Source organism: Canis lupus, chromosome 15, assembly GCF_011100685.1.
Source record: "Canis lupus familiaris isolate Mischka breed German Shepherd chromosome 15, alternate assembly UU_Cfam_GSD_1.0, whole genome shotgun sequence".
NCBI classification, from domain to species: domain Eukaryota; kingdom Metazoa; phylum Chordata; class Mammalia; order Carnivora; family Canidae; genus Canis; species Canis lupus.
In genome coordinates, this window is record NC_049236.1 from 9,093,320 (window position 1) to 9,114,375 (window position 21,056).

At 36.2% G+C, this 21,056-nt stretch overlaps 1 protein-coding gene across 2 annotated transcripts in view; it reads right to left on the minus strand.

Annotated features, from left to right (window-relative positions):
- The window catches only part of ZFYVE9 (zinc finger FYVE-type containing 9), a 184,183-nt gene that overhangs the window by 36,393 nt on the left and 126,734 nt on the right, over positions 1–21,056 (minus strand). For both annotated transcript variants that reach the window (XM_038558014.1, XM_038558013.1), the window contains 2 exons: positions 7,851–8,075; positions 6,177–6,259 (listed from right to left, as the gene is read on the minus strand). In XM_038558014.1, the coding sequence (XP_038413942.1) occupies positions 6,177–6,259; positions 7,851–8,075 (308 nt within the window). The remainder of the gene's footprint in view (positions 1–6,176; positions 6,260–7,850; positions 8,076–21,056) is intronic.

Here is a 21,056-nt window from a genome sequence, read left to right on the forward strand (position 1 = left end):
CTCAACAAGAAAATAACAACCATATTTTTTAAATGGGCAAAAATCTGAACATTCACTAAAGAAGATATAAAGAGGACAAATTAGCACATGAACAAATGTTCTGAATCATTCACTATAAACAGCATACAAATTAAAATCACAAAAATTAAGATCACTAAACTCCTATTGGAATGGCAAAAATTAAAAACAAAAAAAGAGAAATAACAAGTGCTGGCAAAAAAAAAAAAATACTTGTATATTCTTTGTGAGTGCCAGCTACTACAGGTGTGTTGGAAAGTAATTTCACAGTTCTTTATAACACTAAATGTACAACATGGCTTAACTATCCCATTCCCAGGTATTTATCCAAGAGAAGGGAAAACTGATGTTTACCTAAAATTTCATAATTAAATGTTTATGGCAACTTTATTTATAGTCACCCCAAACTAGAACAACCCACAGATCCATCAACAGGTAAATGGAAACTGTGGTTCATACGTACAACCGAACACTACTACACAGCAATAAAGATGAATGAACTATTTGTATTAAAGGTTACCAGAATATGCCACCCCAAAATATGCCTCTGTTAATCACTCTTTGGTCAGTCTCATTTATAGGGCCTCATCAAAGAACCAAAGATAAGTAAAGGAAAAAGACTATTATTTCCTCCAACAATATATGTAACACAGGTAAGTTTCAAATACATAAGTAAAAGAAACCAGACTGAAAATACTACATACCGGGTGATTCCAATTATATGACAGTCAGAAAAAGCTAAAACTATAGGGACAGAGGATCAATGGTTACCAGACATTAGGGGTGCACTAGCAAGTTTTCTGGAGTGATGGAACTGTCTGTATCTTAATTCCAACAGTGGTAGTAACATAACTCTTCATTTGTCCAAACTCTTCAAAAGGTGAATTTTACTGTACATCAATGAAAAAAAAGTTTCTTTAAGAAAGGTAAATTTAAATAGGGTTTACATTTTGCCAGGCCACCACAACAGAGGGGAAGAGACAGAGAGGAACTAGAATTATGTCCCCCCCAAAAAAGTGATTTTAATGATGAAACCATGGAGTCTTAAGACAGGGAAAGAGAAAAGCAAGAGGAGTGAGACAATGGAACAGTATTAGAATCAATAGATTGGGGACGCCTGGGTGTCTAAGCAGTTGAGCGTCTGCCTTCAGCCCAGGGCATGATCCCGGAGTCCTGGGATCGAGTCCCACATCAAGTCCCTGCATGGAGCCTGCTTCTCCCTCTGCCTGTGTCTCTCTGCCTGCCTTTCTCTCTCTCTCTCTCTCTCTCTCTCTCTCTCTCTCTCTCATGAATAAATAAATAAAATCTGAAAAAAAAAAAAAAAGGAATCAATAGATTGTAAGTCCTAATAAGCTAGAGACAGAGAAGGTGGTAAAAGGGTTCAAAGCAAGTTTCCTCCAGATGTGTCACCTTGAACTGAAGGCAACTGAGACTCTGTAGCTCAAGAGAAGCTTTTGCCTTCATCTAAACTACCTAGAAGAACCTAAATTGAGGGTTTTTCCCAGACTTAGAATTATTACTAGAGATAAATTCTGTGTGACCCATCTGTATGGCAGATTACCAAAACACCTAATTAGCAAACATCTGTTCTTATTCTTACTGCCTTATGAATTGCCCTCCTCCCTTTGGAGGCCCTGGGCCCCTATCCCATTCCTTAGCTCAGGATGGCATATATAACTCCTTTCACCTTTCTGTCTTTGAACCCCTCATGTATGTGAGGTTCTCACATATATACAAAATTTAATTTTCTCCTGTTAATTTGTCTCATGTTAATTTAATTCTTAGACCAGTTGGAAGTATCTTTAAAGGCAGAGAAAAAATTTTCCTCTCCAATAGTCGTGATGGAGAGCAAGACACTTCAGTAAATAATCCACTGAAAGTTTGTATAAGTAAATTGACATAGGCCATAAAAACCATAGGCTTCTGCTACTAGATTACAGGATAAATATCTCCTTTTCATGCTAACACAGATTATAATCAGTAAGAAAAATTACCTTGTCAAAAATGTGACTAAAAACTAAAGATGTCAAAGAGTGACAATAGGATGGGGACCAGAGTAGAAAGAGGGAGGGAGGGAGATGGGAGAGAAGGAAATCTTATAAACTATAACTTCAAAATTTCCACTTTTGGGGGGGCTTGGCTGACTCAGATCGTGGAGCATGATATTCTTGATCTCAGAGTAAAAAGTTCAAGTCCCACATTGAGGGTAGGGATCATGAAATAAAAATCAATTAATTAATTAATTTTTCATTTCTGGCCTAAATGAAGAAAGAAGGACTAGATTTATTCTCCTGCCTGAAACAAACAAACCTGCACAGAATACAGGAAACAATAATTTTTAAAGATACTTAGTCTCAAGCAACATAGAACAGTGATCCTTGAGAGGCAGAAAACGAACAAGGTGAGCTCTATGACTATTCAGCTTATGCTTCCAGAGAGTTTCCAAGTTCAGGTGCAGGGAAGGGGGAATGTAGGTAGAGGTGGACAGATTTCCTGAGTTGAGGCAAAACTAAGAATCCAAAAACCCAAGGTAGCTAGAGTTCACAGGATAGAGTATCAGAGAGCAGAAAACTGATGCAGAGAAGAACTCCAAAGATTTGTAGGGGATCTCACTCCAGAATTCAGGAGAGTTCTGATTAGCAAATGTATATGAAGAAATCTCTTGAGGCCAGTGAAAGAACTATCTGAAATGATTACTGGAAACATTATCTGGTACACAGGTCTGGGAATATAGTGCCTAGACCTAAAAACCAGAGAGGAGAATCTCATATTCCATGGGCATTAGGCACAGTATTGTTGTACGACAAAGAATTTGGCTAGTTTTTGCTCCTGGTTCCTGAGAGGTGGCCTCTAAAGCGCTGGAATTTCCTGAGCTACAGGAGTATCTTTGTTATTCAGCAGTGGCTCCCTTGATAGTCTATGTTAATTTAGACCCTCACAGTGGGTCTCTAGATAGTTTATGCCAACAAGATGACTCAGGGTGGGGTGTGGCCATGACAAAAAGTTCAACCATCTGACTAGAGGTTGGGGCTTAGGGGCACATGGTATCAGGGGGGCTGCAGACTGAATTCAATCACATGGCCAGTGACTCAATCAATTATGCCTAGGTAAGGAAACTCCAATAAAAACTGGGGACACAAAAGGTCAGGTGCTTACTCTGTGCATATTATGTATCAATGTATCAGCTGGGTGACAAGTCCCAGAGGACACAGAAGCTTCTTATGTGGGACCCTTCTAGACCTTGTAGTATGTGTTCTTTTCTTTTTACTGGCTCTAATTTGTAATTCCTTTACTATAATAAAACTGTAATCATAAGTATAATACACTTTGCTCAGTTCCATGAATCATTCTAGTGAATTACCAAAACTGAGATGGCAGTGGGAATGCCAACATTTGTATCCAGTTAGTCAGAAGTATGGGTAGCCTGGGAATCCCTAAACTTGAAACTGGTGTCTGAAGTAACAACAGTATTGTAAAAAATGTGCCTTTAATCTGTGAACTTTAGCCTAACTTCAAATAGGGCCAAAAGTCATTTCAGGTACTCAGAAGGGTCTTGCCTTAGTATTGGGGAATAATTAGTATTATAGTAAACCAGACTTTGGTTCCACCTTACAAATCTTGAAAGCAAGACTTGAAAGGACCAAACTATTTTTAGGTAAATTAACTACCTTACTTGCAACACAACTCAAAAATATTTATAGGAATAGAAAACTATCCAGCACCAAGCAAGGAAAAATCATAATATTTGGCATTCAATAAAAAATTTAAAAATACCAAGCATGCAAAGAAGCAGGAAAATACAACTCAAAGTAAAGGGGTAGTTAAACTGAATTAGAACTGATAGAGATGTTATAATTATCAAACAATTACATTATAATAATTACTATGACCATATTCCAGATGTTCAAAATATTAAGTATAGGCATACAGAATACAGAAAAAGACCTAAGCCAGACTTCTAGAGATGAAAATTACAATGAGTAAGATCAATCCCCTTTTCCCTTAAAAAGATGGAACTGGCAGCTTTAACAATGCAAAATAAAAGATTACTGAACTTGAAGACAATAAACAATAAAAACCATCCAAAATGAAACATAAAGAGGAAAAAAAAAAAGACTGAAAAAGAATTAAAAAAGCATTAGTGAGCTGTGAAACAATTTCAAGCAGCCTAATATTGTCTGTAACATTAGAGTCATTGAAGGAGAGGAGGAGGTAGACAGAAAGTTATTTGATAAAAACTATAAACTTGGGCAGCCCCGGTGGCTCAGTGGTTTAGCGCCACCTTCAGCCCAGGGCCTGATCCTGGAGACCCAGGATCGAGTTCCACGTCGGGCTCCATGCTTGTCCCTCTGCCTGTGTCTCTGCCTCTCTCTCCCTCTCTCTCCCTCTCTCTGTCTCAAATGAATAAATAAATAAAATCTTAAAAAAACAAAACTATAAACTCACAAAACTAAGAAGCTCAACGAACCCCAAACACAAGAAACATATACCAAAAAACCATATGAAGGCACATAATCATATTGCTCAAAACCAGTAATAAGAAGATAAAGTGGGCAGCCTGGGTGGCTCAGCAGTTAAGCGCCACCTTCGGCCCAGGGTGTGATCCTGGAGACCTGGGATCAAGTCCCACGTCAGGCTTCCTGCATGGAGCCTGCTTCTCTGTGTCTCTGCCTCTTTCTCTGTGTGTCTCTCATGAATAAATAAATAAAATATTTAAAAAAAATAAAGCAACCAGAGAAGGAAAAAACATTATGTAGAGAGGAACAAAGAGGGAAAATAGACTCCTTGTCTGAAACAATGCAAACCAAAAGATAGCAGAAGGATTATTATTCATCCTTCAAATACTCAAAGAATAAAATTGCCAACCTAGAATTCTATATCCAGCAAAAATATCTTTCAAACATGAAGGCAAAATAAAGATATTGTTAGAAATACAGGTGTCAAAAGAGCTTCTCACCAGCAGACCCACAGGACAAGAAATGTTACAGGAAATCTTTCAGGCAGAAGGAAAAGGACACCAGATAGAGATACAGGTTTACACAAAGGAATGAAGATCCCTGGAAATGGCAACTATGTAGGTAAAGCTACATGAGTTTTTATTATTTAAATATCTTTAAAACATAATTGAAACTATTAACTACAACTGCATGACAGAGTTAAGGAAATAAATCCAGTCCCCAGAAAGCAACTAAAAAGCTGGGTAAGCAGTTTTTAAAAAACAATCATTACAATGCTCTGGATTAGACCAAAGGCATACAACACCCTGAGACAGGTTTATTCATGAAAGCTGTTCAACTCCAAGCAAGGCCAGTCGAGCTGAGCCTGTGAGAGCTGAGCCTGTGATCATGCTTGGGGCTGCCCCCTAGCCCACTCAGGTAGTTTAAGGTAGTTTGTAAAAATAATAATCTCTGCTACTGGAAGGATCTGACTTGATTTGGAGTGGTAGTGGTAATCTCAGCAGCTCATGAAGACAGAAAGCTTGGTTGGCTCAAGGTTGCTACTCGCTGGCCTGTTTGGGGTAAGTGAGGAGCAGGCAGGCTAGTCAGAGATTTAACAAAGGCTCTGGGAGGGGACACAGCCCTGAAAAGCTTCACAAACTCTCCACACACCCAGGAGTGACCTTAGTCTGTGCACACGTACAGCAAAGACCTTAGTGGGCCCAAGCCAACCAATATCCTTGGTCAACAGAGTTCGAGCCTGTGCATGTGCTAAGGCACATGGGAGCCCAATGCAAAGGAAAATAATAAAGTTTGAATTCCAATCTATACACAAATCCATCAAAAAGGATGAAAACCTTTGTCACCTAGGGTATTTTAATAAATCTCTGAGCAATCTCAGGCTAAGCAATAAGCTATATAGACAAAGGGGACACCAATATGATGGGAAGCTTAAAATTAAAACAAGACAGAATGCTTGGTGCTTGATTACGTCTAGTCCTCACAATAATCCTGCAAGGACATTTAATAAGTGTATAATCAAGGGCTGAAATCCTATACTATTTCATTCCAAAGCTCCATATACTTTCCAAAGAATATGTATGTTATTCTTTTCCTACAGTATAAATCTGCACCTGGCTATTAACAAAAAATGAAATCCTTCTCTTCCTTTTCCTGTACAAACCCGAGTAAGAAAAAAGAAAATAAAAATCCCCAACTTACTGCAAGAAGATTCATGATGGTATGCCCTGTCTCTCCAAACAATGGCTTCCGAAATCTGACACTGAAGAGTGGGCATGGATAAACTATGGAAATGAGAAATAACAAGACTAAGTTTGACAGCTTAACATTTTGGTAAAAGAGATATCATGATTCATAAAGTTTTCAAAATATAACTCTAACAGCTGTTTTAAAGCATATGAAATTTAGGGCTCAAAAGCTTTTGGCATAGTAGCATCAAAGACAAATTCTGAATCTTCTACAAACCATACCAGAGTAAGTCTTTTGATGACCAGAATAAGCCTTTTGATGCAACTGTCTCAAAAATGAACTACAAAGTCTTAGGAAGCACTCTTCTTCAAACTGGATTAATATGATCCAGGGAACAAATATCTCCTAATTCTTCTGTGTTTACTCTTACACACCTTCCTACCAGGATTATCCTCCTTAGAATAGGCAACCTATTAGCTGGCTTATTCCTCAAACTTTATGGGGTGAGACAACCTATTAGCTGGCTTATTCCTCAAATTTTATGGGGTGAACTGCCTATACAGGACAGAAAGATATACATGTTGTTTCCTCTGCAAACAGTTCCTTCCTTTCCCTACTTAATTTAACTGACTCATATGCCTCTCTCACAATTCAGTCCAGAAGCAAATTGGTCCAAAAGATGTTTCTTATCCAACTCCTTCACTTTGGTGAAGTCAGAGTCCGTCTTGGAACTCCAAAAGAACTTTGTTAGCTTTGAACATGTGCTTTAACACAATATACTACTATAATCATTATTCCTGTATGTCTTCCTTACAGAGGTTTCCAAGAGCCTATAACCATGCCTTAGCTATTTCTGAATTTCCAGGATTTGTTACAAATAGTAGGGCTTTGTTAAATTCTTATTAAATGAATAAATAAGCAAAAGAATGAAGCTGACCTCCTGAAAACACATAATATACTGTTTTATAGTTTATAAAACAGTTTTTCATTATCTCATTTGATCCTCTTAACAATCTTACATAATAATGTAAAACGCAAGTATTATTTTTTCTACTTGCAGAGGAAACTGACAGATTGAGTGACTTGCCCAGAGTTACAGTAAGTCATAGAGTTAAGAACCCTGTTCAAATGGTCTGATTCCTAGACCACAGCAATTCTAAGTGAAGATAGTTTAAAAGAAAGCTTGCATTTAGGCCTTAATGTCTTTAAAATACTCACAACTTAGTTGTATTGCTTCCACCACGGGCAAGGAAGCTCTTCTATTGCTCACTTTATCAACTGAGAGTGATCTCTACAGCACTAGTTTCTAGCATGTTACATTATGTAAAATATAATTTGTCCTAAGTATTTTTCAACAAAATTACCAAAAAATGCTCACTATAGATACTGTAAAAAGATACTTGTTAAATTCCAATATATTTTTTTCTGAAGATGGTTATATATTTATCAGCGAACTACATAAAACCAGTAAGTTTACAAGATAATAAATAATCACTAACTTCCTCACTTGAGATTTTTTAGTCCTTTCCATTCAAGCTAAAATAAGTAAAGACAATGGCCAAATTTAGGTTGGCTATTTCAAAAGACTTCTCCTGGATTGTATCACTGTGGGGAGAGGGTCTGAATATCTCGGGCCGTTAGTCATCAAATCTGGGTCATATGGTGTAGAAGTTATTTTACACTTACGTCGATATTCAGCTCCAAGTCTCAACATTAGTCGGATGGGAAACACTTTAGCCCAAGGAGTTTCCCATTTCTGGATGAGAATCCCAAACAAATAAGGTGGGGTTGGGAGTACTAGGTCTTGCAGTGACTGGTAAGTAGATGTCACATATAAGAATCCACCATGTTCTTTACTGCCAAGGAAACTCTGACTGAAGAAGGAATGTCCCAAGTTGCCCACAACATTTCCTAAAACAAAAAAGTTCATTAATTACTCCCTTAATAAATCACTCACATTTTTAATAATCGTCATTACTTAACATTGGGCCAGACACTGCAGAACACTAATTCCCAAACTTTCACTATGAAAGACGCATTTATAAACAGTATTTACTAAATGAAAATTTGTTTTCCAATCTTATCAGGGCCTCTGGTTAGCATGAAATATTATCACACTGTGGAAGTCTATCTAGCTAAAAGCCCAAAATATTGATGCCTTCCTTAGACTGGACAACTCTACTGTATGAATCACTTTGGAGGTATCAGGATAAGAATCACTGCCTCAAAAGTCATGAAAAAAATGTTACGACCAGGTATCTGCTCTCACAGACCTTACAATCTCACTGGGTGAATACAGTCAGTTCATGAACATAATAAATTAAGACCATACGTAGAGTTATGTATGAGACACTGAGGGAAGAAAACTTATGGAGAAGATAGTATCACAGACAGGATTTATGTTTTGTAATTTTGGGTGGGACAAATATGAAACATAATGCAGGGCTTATTTAAATTCATACTAGTTTTTTTTTCCTTTTAGGTGCAAATGCCCTTGCCTAAGCACTTTCTAATTCAGATATTTTTTAAATGAAACAGTGACAAATCAGCCTTTCATTAAGATGACATTTTCCTCAGTTTGGAATTACAGAAGAACTTCCCAACAGGAGATGTTCCATAGAGGTAGATAGGTTCCCTAGACATGTGTAAGCTTCTTCCAATATCTCTGAAAGAAATAACAGCAAATACAGAAATGCTCATAAGAAAACTTAATGCTTACTTTCCTAGAAAACAAGGCTCTACTCACAGAATAGTTCAATAATGGGTCACAGAATCCAGGAGTGAAGTAAGAAGCTGAGAGCCATGTTCACCTGTACATTATTATTTGCCAAATACATATAGAGACAGTACTCTTCTTACCCCAGGATTAACCAAATCTGGCTGCACATTTTAGCTGCTGGGTCAGATCTATGAAAACAAAATCCCCATATCTAGAAGCAGTATGTATTTTAAGGAAAAAAATCACAGATTGTGGAGTCACAGAGGTATGGTTTGAATACTAGTTCAATCACTATTATGTGATTTGGGGGCAAATTATTTGACTTCTGCAAGCATCAATATTGGTGTAAAGCAGGGGAAATTATAAACTTCAGAACTGTTAAATAAACGATAGAATTTATGCAAAATGCCTAAGAACACATGGCACACAGTGTGTTTTCAAAAAATTGTAACTCTTATTGTTATAATGTACATGTACATATAATGACTAGGCAAATATTATAGGATTTTCTTTGCTTTATCAAAGATTTTAAAGTTTGTATAAATTTTCATCTTTTAACCTGGAGAGAAGAATGGGATGTAAAAGAGATAGAAGACTTTTTTTTTTTTTCCATCTACAATGGAGAGTATACAATAGCATTCCTCTGAAGTTCTAACAAGAGCATAATGTTTATGTTTCATAAAACTGCCCTAGTGCTTATATACCTCAAAGGTGAAAACTCTGTCGGCTTGGTACTCAGGCATTCATTCATTATCCCTTTGGGGATTTCCCTATTAGAGATTGGATTATTTATGGATAATCTATTACTGGCTATTTTTCTATAGATATTACCTTTTTGCTTCTACCACCCAACAACCTCTTTCTCTGTCTCAATAACACTCAGATTCTTCCCTATGCACCTTTATATTATATATTATACTGTAAACATCTATGTTCTTAAAAACATTTTTTTAAGGTAAATCTCTATCAATCCTAATAAGTGATTTAGACTGCTATATACCACCTCATTGATAAACACGTAGCATTCCACAGGTGTAGATACTAGCAAAAATAAAACACTGGGTATGAGAATTTAACAAACACAAGCTTTCGTTGAAAACTTAATCTGGGGCTCTTGAACTCGTGAAGTCTGTTATATATTGGTTTATACAGGTTCTTCTCTATGGGAAGATACAATAGAATGAATCTACTGAACTAATATATCCCAAGACTACTACAGAATCCATATATATAAAATAGATACTGATTCTTGCTTCTGAGCTTAAATGACCAAGAATACAAAGCTATTTTGCATGGCATTAATCAGATAATTCTCAGACCAGTGCCACTAGAACTGAACTTTGGAATGAGTGAATGAACGAATGAATGAATGTATTTAAGAGAGAGACAGCGTGCACACAAGCAGTAGGGGCAGAGGGAGAGGGAGAAATAGACTCTCCACTGAGCAGGGAGCCCAAGGCGGGGCTCCATCCCAGGATCCTGGGATCATGACCTGAGCCAAAGGCAGATTCTTAACCAACTGGGCCACCCAGGTACCTCTGGGTTTTTTTATTTTACAGATGAGGAAATTGAAGGTTAGGAGTGGAGGTGAAGTGACTCTCAAAAGACAAGGTAAAATAAGTGGCAAAATAAGATCTAGAGAGCAGATCTTTTAATCTCCTAGTCTTTTAATATACCATACTGTCTTTCATACATATATATATAATAAGTATATTTTATATATAGTAATTTATAATTTTCCATCTTAAATTTGGAATTTTAACTTTGTTTTTCAAAGTGCTTACAGCCATCTTTAAATTCAATTCAAATACAACTTAAATATCTATGTGACAACAGCTTCCTTTTGTTTCAAAACATGTTTATCCTCACAGCTAACTCAAATGGAACAATTTCCAAACAAATGGTTCACTTACTTTAAGAAATATTAATATTCATGATTAACATATAACTTCAAACTATCAAAAGAATTTAGATAGCTGCTTGATGTTCTTTGCAATACAATAAACTGCAGTTAAGCATAAGTACTTCAAAAAACGTCATTTCCTCAGTCCAGAGCATCTGCGAGATTTGCCGTGTAACTTCAAAAAATTCAAGAGGCAGTTTACTGCTTTTTTAGAACATGAGATTTAGAGAAGATACAGCTGAATTCAAACCTGGGTTCAGCCACTAATCAACTACTTGTCTGATTTTTGATTAAGTTACTTAAGCCCTCAGTGCCTCTCAGTTCCCTCATATGTAAAATGGGGACAAGAACAATAGGAATCTCATGGAGTTGTCGAGAAGAAATGAAATAGTGCACATAAAACAATGAGTATGGCCTAACATGCAATGAGTGTTCAATATATAATAGAGGGGTGCCTGGGTTGTGCAGTTGGTTAACCACCCAACTCTTGCTTTTTAAAAAAAAAAAAAAAATTTATTTATTTATTCATAGAGACAGAGAGAGAGAGAGAGAGGGAGGGAGAGAGGCAGAGGGAGAAGCAGGCTCCACGCAGGGAGCCCAATGCAGGGAGCCCAATGCGGGACTCAATCCCCGGTCTCCAGGATCACACCCCAGGCTGCAGGTGGCGCCAAACCGCTGTGTCACCGGGGCTGCCTGCAACTCTTGCTTTTGGCACAGGTTGATCTCCGTATTGAGAGACTGAGACCTGCATCAGGCTCCATGCTCATCAGGGAGTCTGCTTAAGATTCTCTCCCTCTGCCCCTCCCCTTTGAATGTGCACACTGGCATGCTCTCTCTTCCAAGTAAGTAAATCTTTTTAAATAAGTAAATAAATACTAGATATTAGCCTTAAATTACCTCTTCATAAATAATTCCATATTTCTTTCTCATTGGTTGAAAAATTACTTTGCAAAAAGCACAATACCATGGCTCCTTTGCTCATAGAAAGATACAAAACTAGTTTACCAAAAAGGTTCATAATTAATTGCAAAAGGAGACCATGATAAAATCCAAACCATGATACAACATCTTTAACTGGAAAAACAATACAAGAAATTACTGATGATGAAGAAAACACCAATGAAGTTCCTCCTTCCCTGGAAACACAGCTGCTAGGAAACATTTTTTCTTACTTTACATATAAAAAAGTGACTTACTTCAGAAATACTAGAGATTATAAGCAGTATAATTTTAATAGCCATGAGAAATAATAGTAAGCTACTAAAATCAGAAACAATTACTGGACATTGATTGATCAATCAAAAATTTACCACATGATATACTGCTAGATACTGGTCCGAAAAAGAGATACACATATTAGCAAAATATCTTCTAAGATACACAAAGCTTGACAGACTCCTAGTCATTCCACAAACATTTGCAGGATACCTATCATGTTTTTATAAATGTCTTATCAATTATTTATATTCTTTGAGAGATTACTATTTTTTTTAAAGATTTTATTTATTTATTCATGAGAGACACAGAGAGAGAGGCAGAAACACAGGCAGAGGGAGAAGCAGGCTTCATTCAGGAAGCCCGATGCAGGACTCAATCCTGGGACTCCTGAATCACGCCCTGGGCTGAAGGCAGATACTCAACCACTGAGCCACCTGGGCTGCCCAAGAGAGACTACTATTTTAAAATCTCTCCCCCCGCCGCATTCTCTAATCCACCTACAATTTTTCTTCTAAATACTTGTGGGGATAGAAAATTGGCAAGAGATGGTGCTTTCAAAATACCTAAGTACATTTTTTTTTCTAAATTAATAGTGAGTATGCACCTATACTCTTAGGCTGAGATAAATCTCTGCGTTTAAAAAAAAAGGTCAAATTCCATTATATTTGAGGCCTATAATTTTATGTGACATTACAAAATTATTAATAAAAATAAAATTCAAAAATGAATGCAATTATCAATAACATATACATTAGTAATATAGTACCTTAAAATTTACTTTGCCTTTTGATAAATCTATATAAGAAATTTAAATTAACCAAAAGGTCATCTGGATTAACCCAAGTGACCGCAATTTAAAGATACAAAGTAAGGAAGATTTTAGCAGAGTAGGTGATAAAGAGAAATAATTTAAAAAAATTTTTCAAAGATAGGAAATCATAGAAACTTCCCAAGTAATCTGAGTGACTCATGGTATTTCTTTCTCAAGTACTAGAGACACTGGGGTCTCAGAAATGCTCTTAGGTTGACCTCAATAGTATTTAATCTTGTTTCCAAGTCCCAATGGGAACAAGAAGTCAGGAATAATAAGCACAGCATTTTTATTAATAGAAGTGTTCTCTCAGGACTCGTTTCCTCCAGATACTTCTCCACAAAATGACAAATTGCTTCAATCCACGTTTTTTGTTTGTTTGTTTGTTTGTTTAATAAACTTCTCCAATGTGCCAGACTATTTGTTCTAAAGGCTGGTACACAGAGTTGAGCCAGACAGATAAATCCTGCCCTCCCAGAGCTTATATTCTAAAGGAGGCAGACAAACATCAGTTAGCAAAGATAGTGACAAATGTTTTGAAGAAAATAAAACAAGAAAGGTAATGTAAAAGATTGATGGAGACAAGGGAGAGAACACTTCTTTAGCTATGAGGGTAAGGAAAAAATCCTTTGAGGTAGAAACATCTGATAATAGATCTGAATGAAGAGAAGATACCAACCAGTTAAGATCTGCAAAGAATAGCATTCCAGGTCTAGGAACAGTAAGTACAAAAGTCAAGAGTTAGAAATGAGTTTGATGGGTTCAAAGGTCACAAAGGCGATCAATGAAGCTAAACTAAGGAGTAGTAAGAGATAAGGTCAAAGAAATCTTCAGAAACTAAATCATATAGAATCTTGTAGGCCAAAGGCATTTGGAGTTTATTCTAATTTGTAGTGAGAAGCCTCCATTGTGCCTTCATACCCATCACTACGCTACACAAAAATGCTCTCAATTTGCAGGGATTAGATTTAGGATAACCAAAGAACAGCTGAGAGAAAATAAACAGGTTTGCAAACATAAAACTGCAAATGACTGAAAGGGAACAAAAAGCATTTTTCTTTTTTTTTTTCAATTTTTATTTATTTATGATAGTCACAGAGAGAGAGAGAAAGAGAGAGAGAGAGGCAGAGACACAGGCAGAGGGAGAAGCAGGCTCCATGCACCGGGAGCCCGATGTAGGACTCGATCCCGGGTCTCCAGGATCGTGCCCTGGGCCAAAGGCAGGCGCCAAACCGCTGTGCCACCCAGGGATCCCCAAAAAGCATTTTTCAAAGGTAAAATGATTTAACCCGCAAGGTTAATATTTATATTCTGTGTTTATAATTTTAATGGTCTTCTTGCCTCATTCCAAAGTTAAATCTAAAAGCTGAAAATCAGTAACAATGTAAACCTTGTATGCCCATGTAATTATTAATCAATTCACATTAATATTCCTATTAAATTGATGACTTTTTTGAAGAGAGAATATACCTTAGGATCCAGCACAAAAGGCAAAAATTACCCAAAACAACAGCTCAGAGATACCCAGATTGATTTCAGAGGCTTCAACATCAAAAAGGAGTTCCAAAGGAAGACAATGTTGGGAATGAAAGAGAAGTAATATTCAAAGGGATAATAACCAAGAATTTTCCAAATTAAAGAAAGAAATGTGTTTTCAAATCAAAAGTACACTTTTGGTACTAGACAACAAAAATAAAACTAAATCCACATATATGTTCACATAGATCAACAGAATAGAGAAAGAAACCCATACATAGAATGCAAACTAATATTTAAAAAGTATCAAGGTAATTTGATGGCAAAAGGATAGTCTTTTTAACAAATTGTTCGAACAACTGGATATCCATAAGCGGAAAAAAAAAAAAAAAAAAAAGGAACTTTGAGCCTTACCTCTGTAGGGCTCAAGGGCAGCTGCCCCTTAGAGAGGCCATGTTATGTTGGCACAAAAATTATTCTGAGTTAAAAAACTATTAAAACCCAGCAGATTCAGGAATAGCTCTTTTCTTCCCATATAACTGTCTACAAAAATTTTAAATAAAGGATCTGGTCTGGTAAAAGAACTATCACCCATAGATGACTACATTATACCATGAACTAGGTATGGAGGACAAGAAGGAACCCATGCAGGCCCATCTGATCAAAGTTCTCTATGTCACATTGTTTCTGCGTGGCCCAGCAAACATTTGAAACACTTACTCTTTTTCATCTTCCTGTGAATTGCATTCCTTCCCTCTGAAGTCCCAGACCCCCTACCACTCCCTCTGCTTAGTTCAGAATGGCATATATACCTCACCTTGCCTGTCTCTGGAATTTCCATGACTGTATGGATTCCCCATATGTATGAAACTAAATTTGATTTTCTCCTGTTAATCTGTCTCATGTAAAATTGGTTTTTAGTTCAGCTAGAAGAATCTTCAAGAGAACAGGAAATTCTTACTCTCCAACACCCCACTCCCTGTGGAAATATTAACTCAAAATGAATTATATATATCTATATGTAAGAGATACAACTATAAAACTTCCAGAAAAAAATATATTCGGAGAAAATTTTTGTGACTTTGGGTTAAGGTAAAGATTTCTTAGGAAACTAAAGTATAAACTATAAAAGAAAGACTGATAAACTGGACTTCATCAAAATTTAAAACTTAAACTCTTTGAAAGAGTAATAAAATGAAAAGATAAGCCATACACTGGAATATAATATTTGCAAAATGTACTATCTGATAAAGGACTTCTATCCAAAATTTATAAAATACTAAAAACTCATTAAGAAAACTCAATGTTTAAATGGGCAAGAGAAGAGCTATAGATGGTAAATAAGCATATGAAGAGATGCTCAATATCATTAGTCATTAGGGAAATGCAAATTAAAATTATAATGAGATGCTACAACACACTCATTAGAAAAGCAAAAAATATTTTTAAAAGGCACCATCAAGTGGTGGCAAGGATCCAGAATAATTGGAATTTTTCATACATTGCAGGTAAATGTATAAATAAACTGCGATACATACATCCAAACATATGGATGAATCTCAAAAGCATTATGCTAAATGAAATAAAGCCAAATACAAATGTGTGATTGCATTTATAAAACCTTCTGGAAAATACAAAACTATAGGGAAAGAAATTAAAATGATAGTTGCCTGGAGCAGAAGGTAAGGGAAGGAGATTAAATACAAAGGGACATGAGGTAAGGTTTAGAGATGACAGAAATCATTCTGTATGCTGATTCTAGTGATGATGACCTAACTGCATCTGTTCATCTACACTCACTGAACTTTATGCCTGAAAAGGTGAATATAAGTTATATCTCAATAAACCTGATTTAAAAGCTCACAGAGAACTTTAGCAATGGACTTGCAGAGAATTAAGGATAAAAATAAAATCCTAAAAGCAAAAGAGTAAAGACAACTATATTTAAAAAGAAAAAAAAAAAAAAACTAGACTGTAGGAGATGCCAAAAGTCAAAGGAGTCAGTATCTTCAAAGTACTTGCTAAGGGGAAGTAAAAGGAAGAAAGTAAGGAATGGGAGAACGAAAGAGGAAAGGGAGGGGGAAAAAATCCCAAAGAGATTAACCTAGAATTTTATAACCAATGAATTATTCAAGAGAGAAGACAAAATAAAAAAATTTCAGACATACAAAGGCTAATGGAGTTTACTAACCACAGAGCTAAGAGAACTAATAACAAGATGAGTTTCAGCAAGAAATGCAAGTCCAAAAGGAAACACAAGATACTAAAACAACAGATATGGAGAAAATATAATGGCAAATTTAGTAATCTTGATTGAATTGAATAATGATAGTGATTTTTGATACTGACACCAAATTGAATTGATGAATATAAATAAAAACATTTTTTCTTTTACAACAAAAGGCAAAACAAACTATAGACAACAAGAGTAAGATTAGTGAAGGTATCAAGTAAAGCATTTTTTTAAAAAGATTTTATTTATTTATTTATGAGAGACACAGAAAGAGAGAGAGACAGAGGCAGAGACACAGGCAGAGGGAGAAGCAGCTCCGTGCAGGGAGCCCGATGCGGCACTCGATCACGGGTCTCCGGGGTCAGGCCCTGGGCCAAAGGCGGCGCTAAACCGCTGAGCCACCGGGGCTGCCCAAGTAAAGCATGTTTTAGGTCTGTGTCATGTTTGGGAGGATAAGAATCCTGTGTTGGAGGCAGAATTCTGTTTGCCTCTTGGTATATACACCGTAATTCCCTCTGCTTGAGCAACAGCAGCATCTATTAATATAATGGGATGTACCCCATGGTTAGGTTACTTATCAATGGAGCTAATTAGTAGGGAGGTTATCAGCATGGGCCTAACATCAGACCTTTAAATCTAGGTCTAGGGGTCAGAGATTCAAAGTGGAAACATACTCCTCCTGATCTGAAAGAAACACCATTGCTGTGAACTATCCATGGAGCCAGGAAGCCACAGAACTGCAGGCAGCCTCTGGGAGCCGGGAGGATCACCCAGCCAATATCTATCAAGAAAAAAGGGATTTGCAAGGACATGAATTCTGCCAACAACCTGAGCTCTGAATGAGAAACCTCACCACAGATGACACCGTGAGGCACTGTGAACAGAAGATTCATCTAAACTGTGCCTGGACTCCTAATCATGGAAATAGGTGTTATTTCAAGCTACTAAGTTTGTTCCTTAGAAATACATCAGTAGAAAATTAATACACACTGAATAACTTAACTCTGTTAGAAAAAGGCCATAATTCAGAATATATGTTAAAAAAATTAAAAGAAAGATACAGAGACATATTTGTCACAGAAGACAAATTATGTACAGCCAATAAATATATGCGCAGCCTCATTAATAATTAGTGAAATGCAAATCATACTGAGATACTATTTTCTATCTACTAGCTTAGCAAAAATTAAAACCGTATCAAATGTTGGCAACTGTTATATGCTGGAGATGGGGGCAGGTGGATATAAACTGATAAACTACTCTGGGCAACAGTCTAACATCATCTGATAAAGTTGAAGATATTCATATCCATATTTAAATGGCAATTTTATTCCTTAAGTGTTCACGTACAAAAATTTTAAAGAACGTGTCCGAATAACAATATATTGGTAAAAAAAAAAAGCAAATTATTCATCAGGAAAACTGATAAACTGTGGTAAACGTATATAATAGGTATAAAACTGTAGCTGAAAATGAATGGACTAAAACACTAGAGCTATGAACAAGTGTCAGAAACATGATGGAATGAAAAAAGCAAACCACATAAAATATATACAGTGTGATATCAATTGTATAAAGTTTAAAAGCATACAAAAATAAATGTATAGTAATTCTTAGTGATGCAAAATATTTGTGATAAAATTACAGAGAAAAGCAAGAAAACTAACACAAGATTAAAGTCAGTGGTTATCTAAGGGTTGGGGAAGTTTGGGGAAGATGTAATCAGGATTGGTCATTGATCAGTGCTTCAGTGGGCTGGTCATTTTTACTTCTCAAGTTGGGTATTTTGTTTATGGGTGGTTATTTTGTTGTTAAGCTTTATAACTTGCATAATTATTAAATATATGTATATTTACACACTTTTATATATACCAATTTTTTAAGGATAAGTAAAAAAGTTTAGGAAAGAAGGGCACCTGGGTGGCTCAGTGGTTGAGTGTCTGCCTTTGGCTCAGGTCGTGATCCCTGGGATAGATTCCTGCATCAGGCTCCCCGGAGGGAGCCTGCTTCTTCCTCTATGTCTCTGCTTCTCTGTGTCTCTCATGAATAAATAAATAAAACCTTAAAAAAAAGTTTAGCAAAAAATACTTCTATCTGGGAGGATTATTAGGGAAGAATTCATAGAGAAAGTCATTTTTGAGTAAGACTTAAGACAACTGATAGGATCCAGATAGTCTGGATAGTATGAAACAGTATGGTGGTAGTGAGGTACCATGATCATGGGTAATGAAGTAGGAAATCATCAGAGTGTATATATAAAGAGCCGAGAAATGTTTAGTTTGAGAGACTACTAGTGGAAATGAAACTGGAAAACAGGATCAGATTACATAGAGTACTGAATGTCAGAATACACATTTTATTCTAAAGGCAATACAAAGCCCATAAAGATTTTTGAATAAGAGAGGAAAATAACCAGAGATTAACTCCAGAAAAAATAATCTGGTAGATACAATTCTCGTTTCATTCAAATCCATGTTCTGAATGTTTGTTTGCAAAAAACAAGTACAAAACATAGGAGGAATGGAGGAGAGATGGCAAGAAACAATACATGATCTAGAATCTCCCATGGCACTATAATAATAACCAGAAGGCACCCAAAAACTCTCAGAATGTTGTTACTCACCAAAGGTAACTTTCTCTCTCATTGTGGGAAGCATAAGCAACTATGTATGACAAAAAATGTACATATGCTAAATAAACATATATGGACACAAAGACATATACATTATTATTAAATACATAGTTTGGATTAAAAATTCATAAGAAATTGTAAATAAAATTCATTCAAGGGCTTCTAAGGCTTTTTGAGTAATTTATGGCAAAGTAACCACTACACAAGTGACAGAGTATTCAAGGCTTTCACATTTAGGAAATTTAAGACAGAATTTGCTGATTCTGCAATATGTGCTACACAGAAGAGAAAAATATTAGGATCATTTCATAACATGTAAAAGATGTTTCCACTTATTTAAAAAAATGTAGTGAAATTATATATCAAGTTACTACCTTGCTTATCTAAAAACAGGATTCTTAATAAAACAGACATAACACATAGCACAGATATTACGTATACCTGTTTTGTTTTTTTTTTTAAACTGCGGTACTATTAATATACACACATTGAGACAACTGACATACTCTAAAGAATACAGGTCTGGGAGCCTTAGGCCTAATTCTGCCACCGTCTAGGTCTGTGATTTAGATTAGCCTTAACACCTCTCATTTTCCTCATCTAAAAAATAGTTTATACCAGATGATCTAAGATACCTCCTAGTCTCAGTATTTTATAAGTTGTGAAATGATTCCTAGTTGAGGAGAAACTCTTAAGACTCACTTGTTTTATTTACTTAAGATATATATGCACATGCCCTCATCTATATTATGAATATTTAAAACAGCTTACATGGTTATAGTCTGACCTTAGACTATCACCATTATTTTAGTATCAGTAATTTTGTTGTGGAATTTTTGCATTTTAATATGATAGTTCAAAATAGATTCTACTGATATATAAGGATACTTCTGAAAAGTGAATAACCACTTATGGTAAACCTATTTTAATAACTCATGCAATGACTCACAGCCTTTCTTTGTTGGTATTTCTCAGAGTTCCATTCACAGCTCTAGTCTCATCTCACTGATCTATCCCATTCACAACTATAGTTTCAACAATCGTGTAACTGCTAGGTCTCCCAAATATCAGATCTACTCCCTGAGGTCCATATCTATATAGTCATCATCCATTTACGTATCACCATCTGTTGTCAATATTTCAAATTCAACACAATGGACAAAGAACTAATATCCCACTCCGCTGCCAAATCCATTCTTACTCTATTTCTTATCTCAAGGAATAAGAACAAAGTCCATTCAGATGTCCAAGCCAGAAATCTGAAGCCACTCTGACTTGTCCCTTCTCACCTCTCACATCCACTTGGTTACCAAATCCTACTGAACTGAAACATCACTGTCTTTCATTTCTTTTCAATAATCTTTGTTCCTACTGCTATTACCTAATTACTTTATTAAACCTTGATAATTTAATTTCTTGCTGGATCCTGACAATAGCTTTTCTAAAAATTCAATTTTAAAATAACAAAGTGTTCATGAGGATAAAGAGGAAAGGGACCTCCACGCACCATTGGTGGGAATGTAAATTGGTGCAGTCACTAAGGAAAAGAGTATGGAGCTTCCTCAAAAATAAAAACCAGCTCAATCAGCTGAGCATCCAACTCCTGGTTTTGGCTCAGGTCATGATCTCAGGTCCTGGGACTGAGCCTCACACTTAGCATGGAGTCGGCTTGGGATTCTCTTCTTCCTTTGCCCCTCTCTCCTGCTTGCACTATCTAAAATAAATAAATAATTTTTAAAAAAGATTTTATTTACTTATTCATGAAGACAGAGAGAGAGAGAGAGAGAAAGAGAGAGAGAAAGAGACACAGGCAGAGGGAGAAGCAGGCTCCATGCAGGGAGCCTGACGTGGGACTCAATCCCGGGACTCCAGGATCAGGCCCTGGACTGAAGGTGGCGCT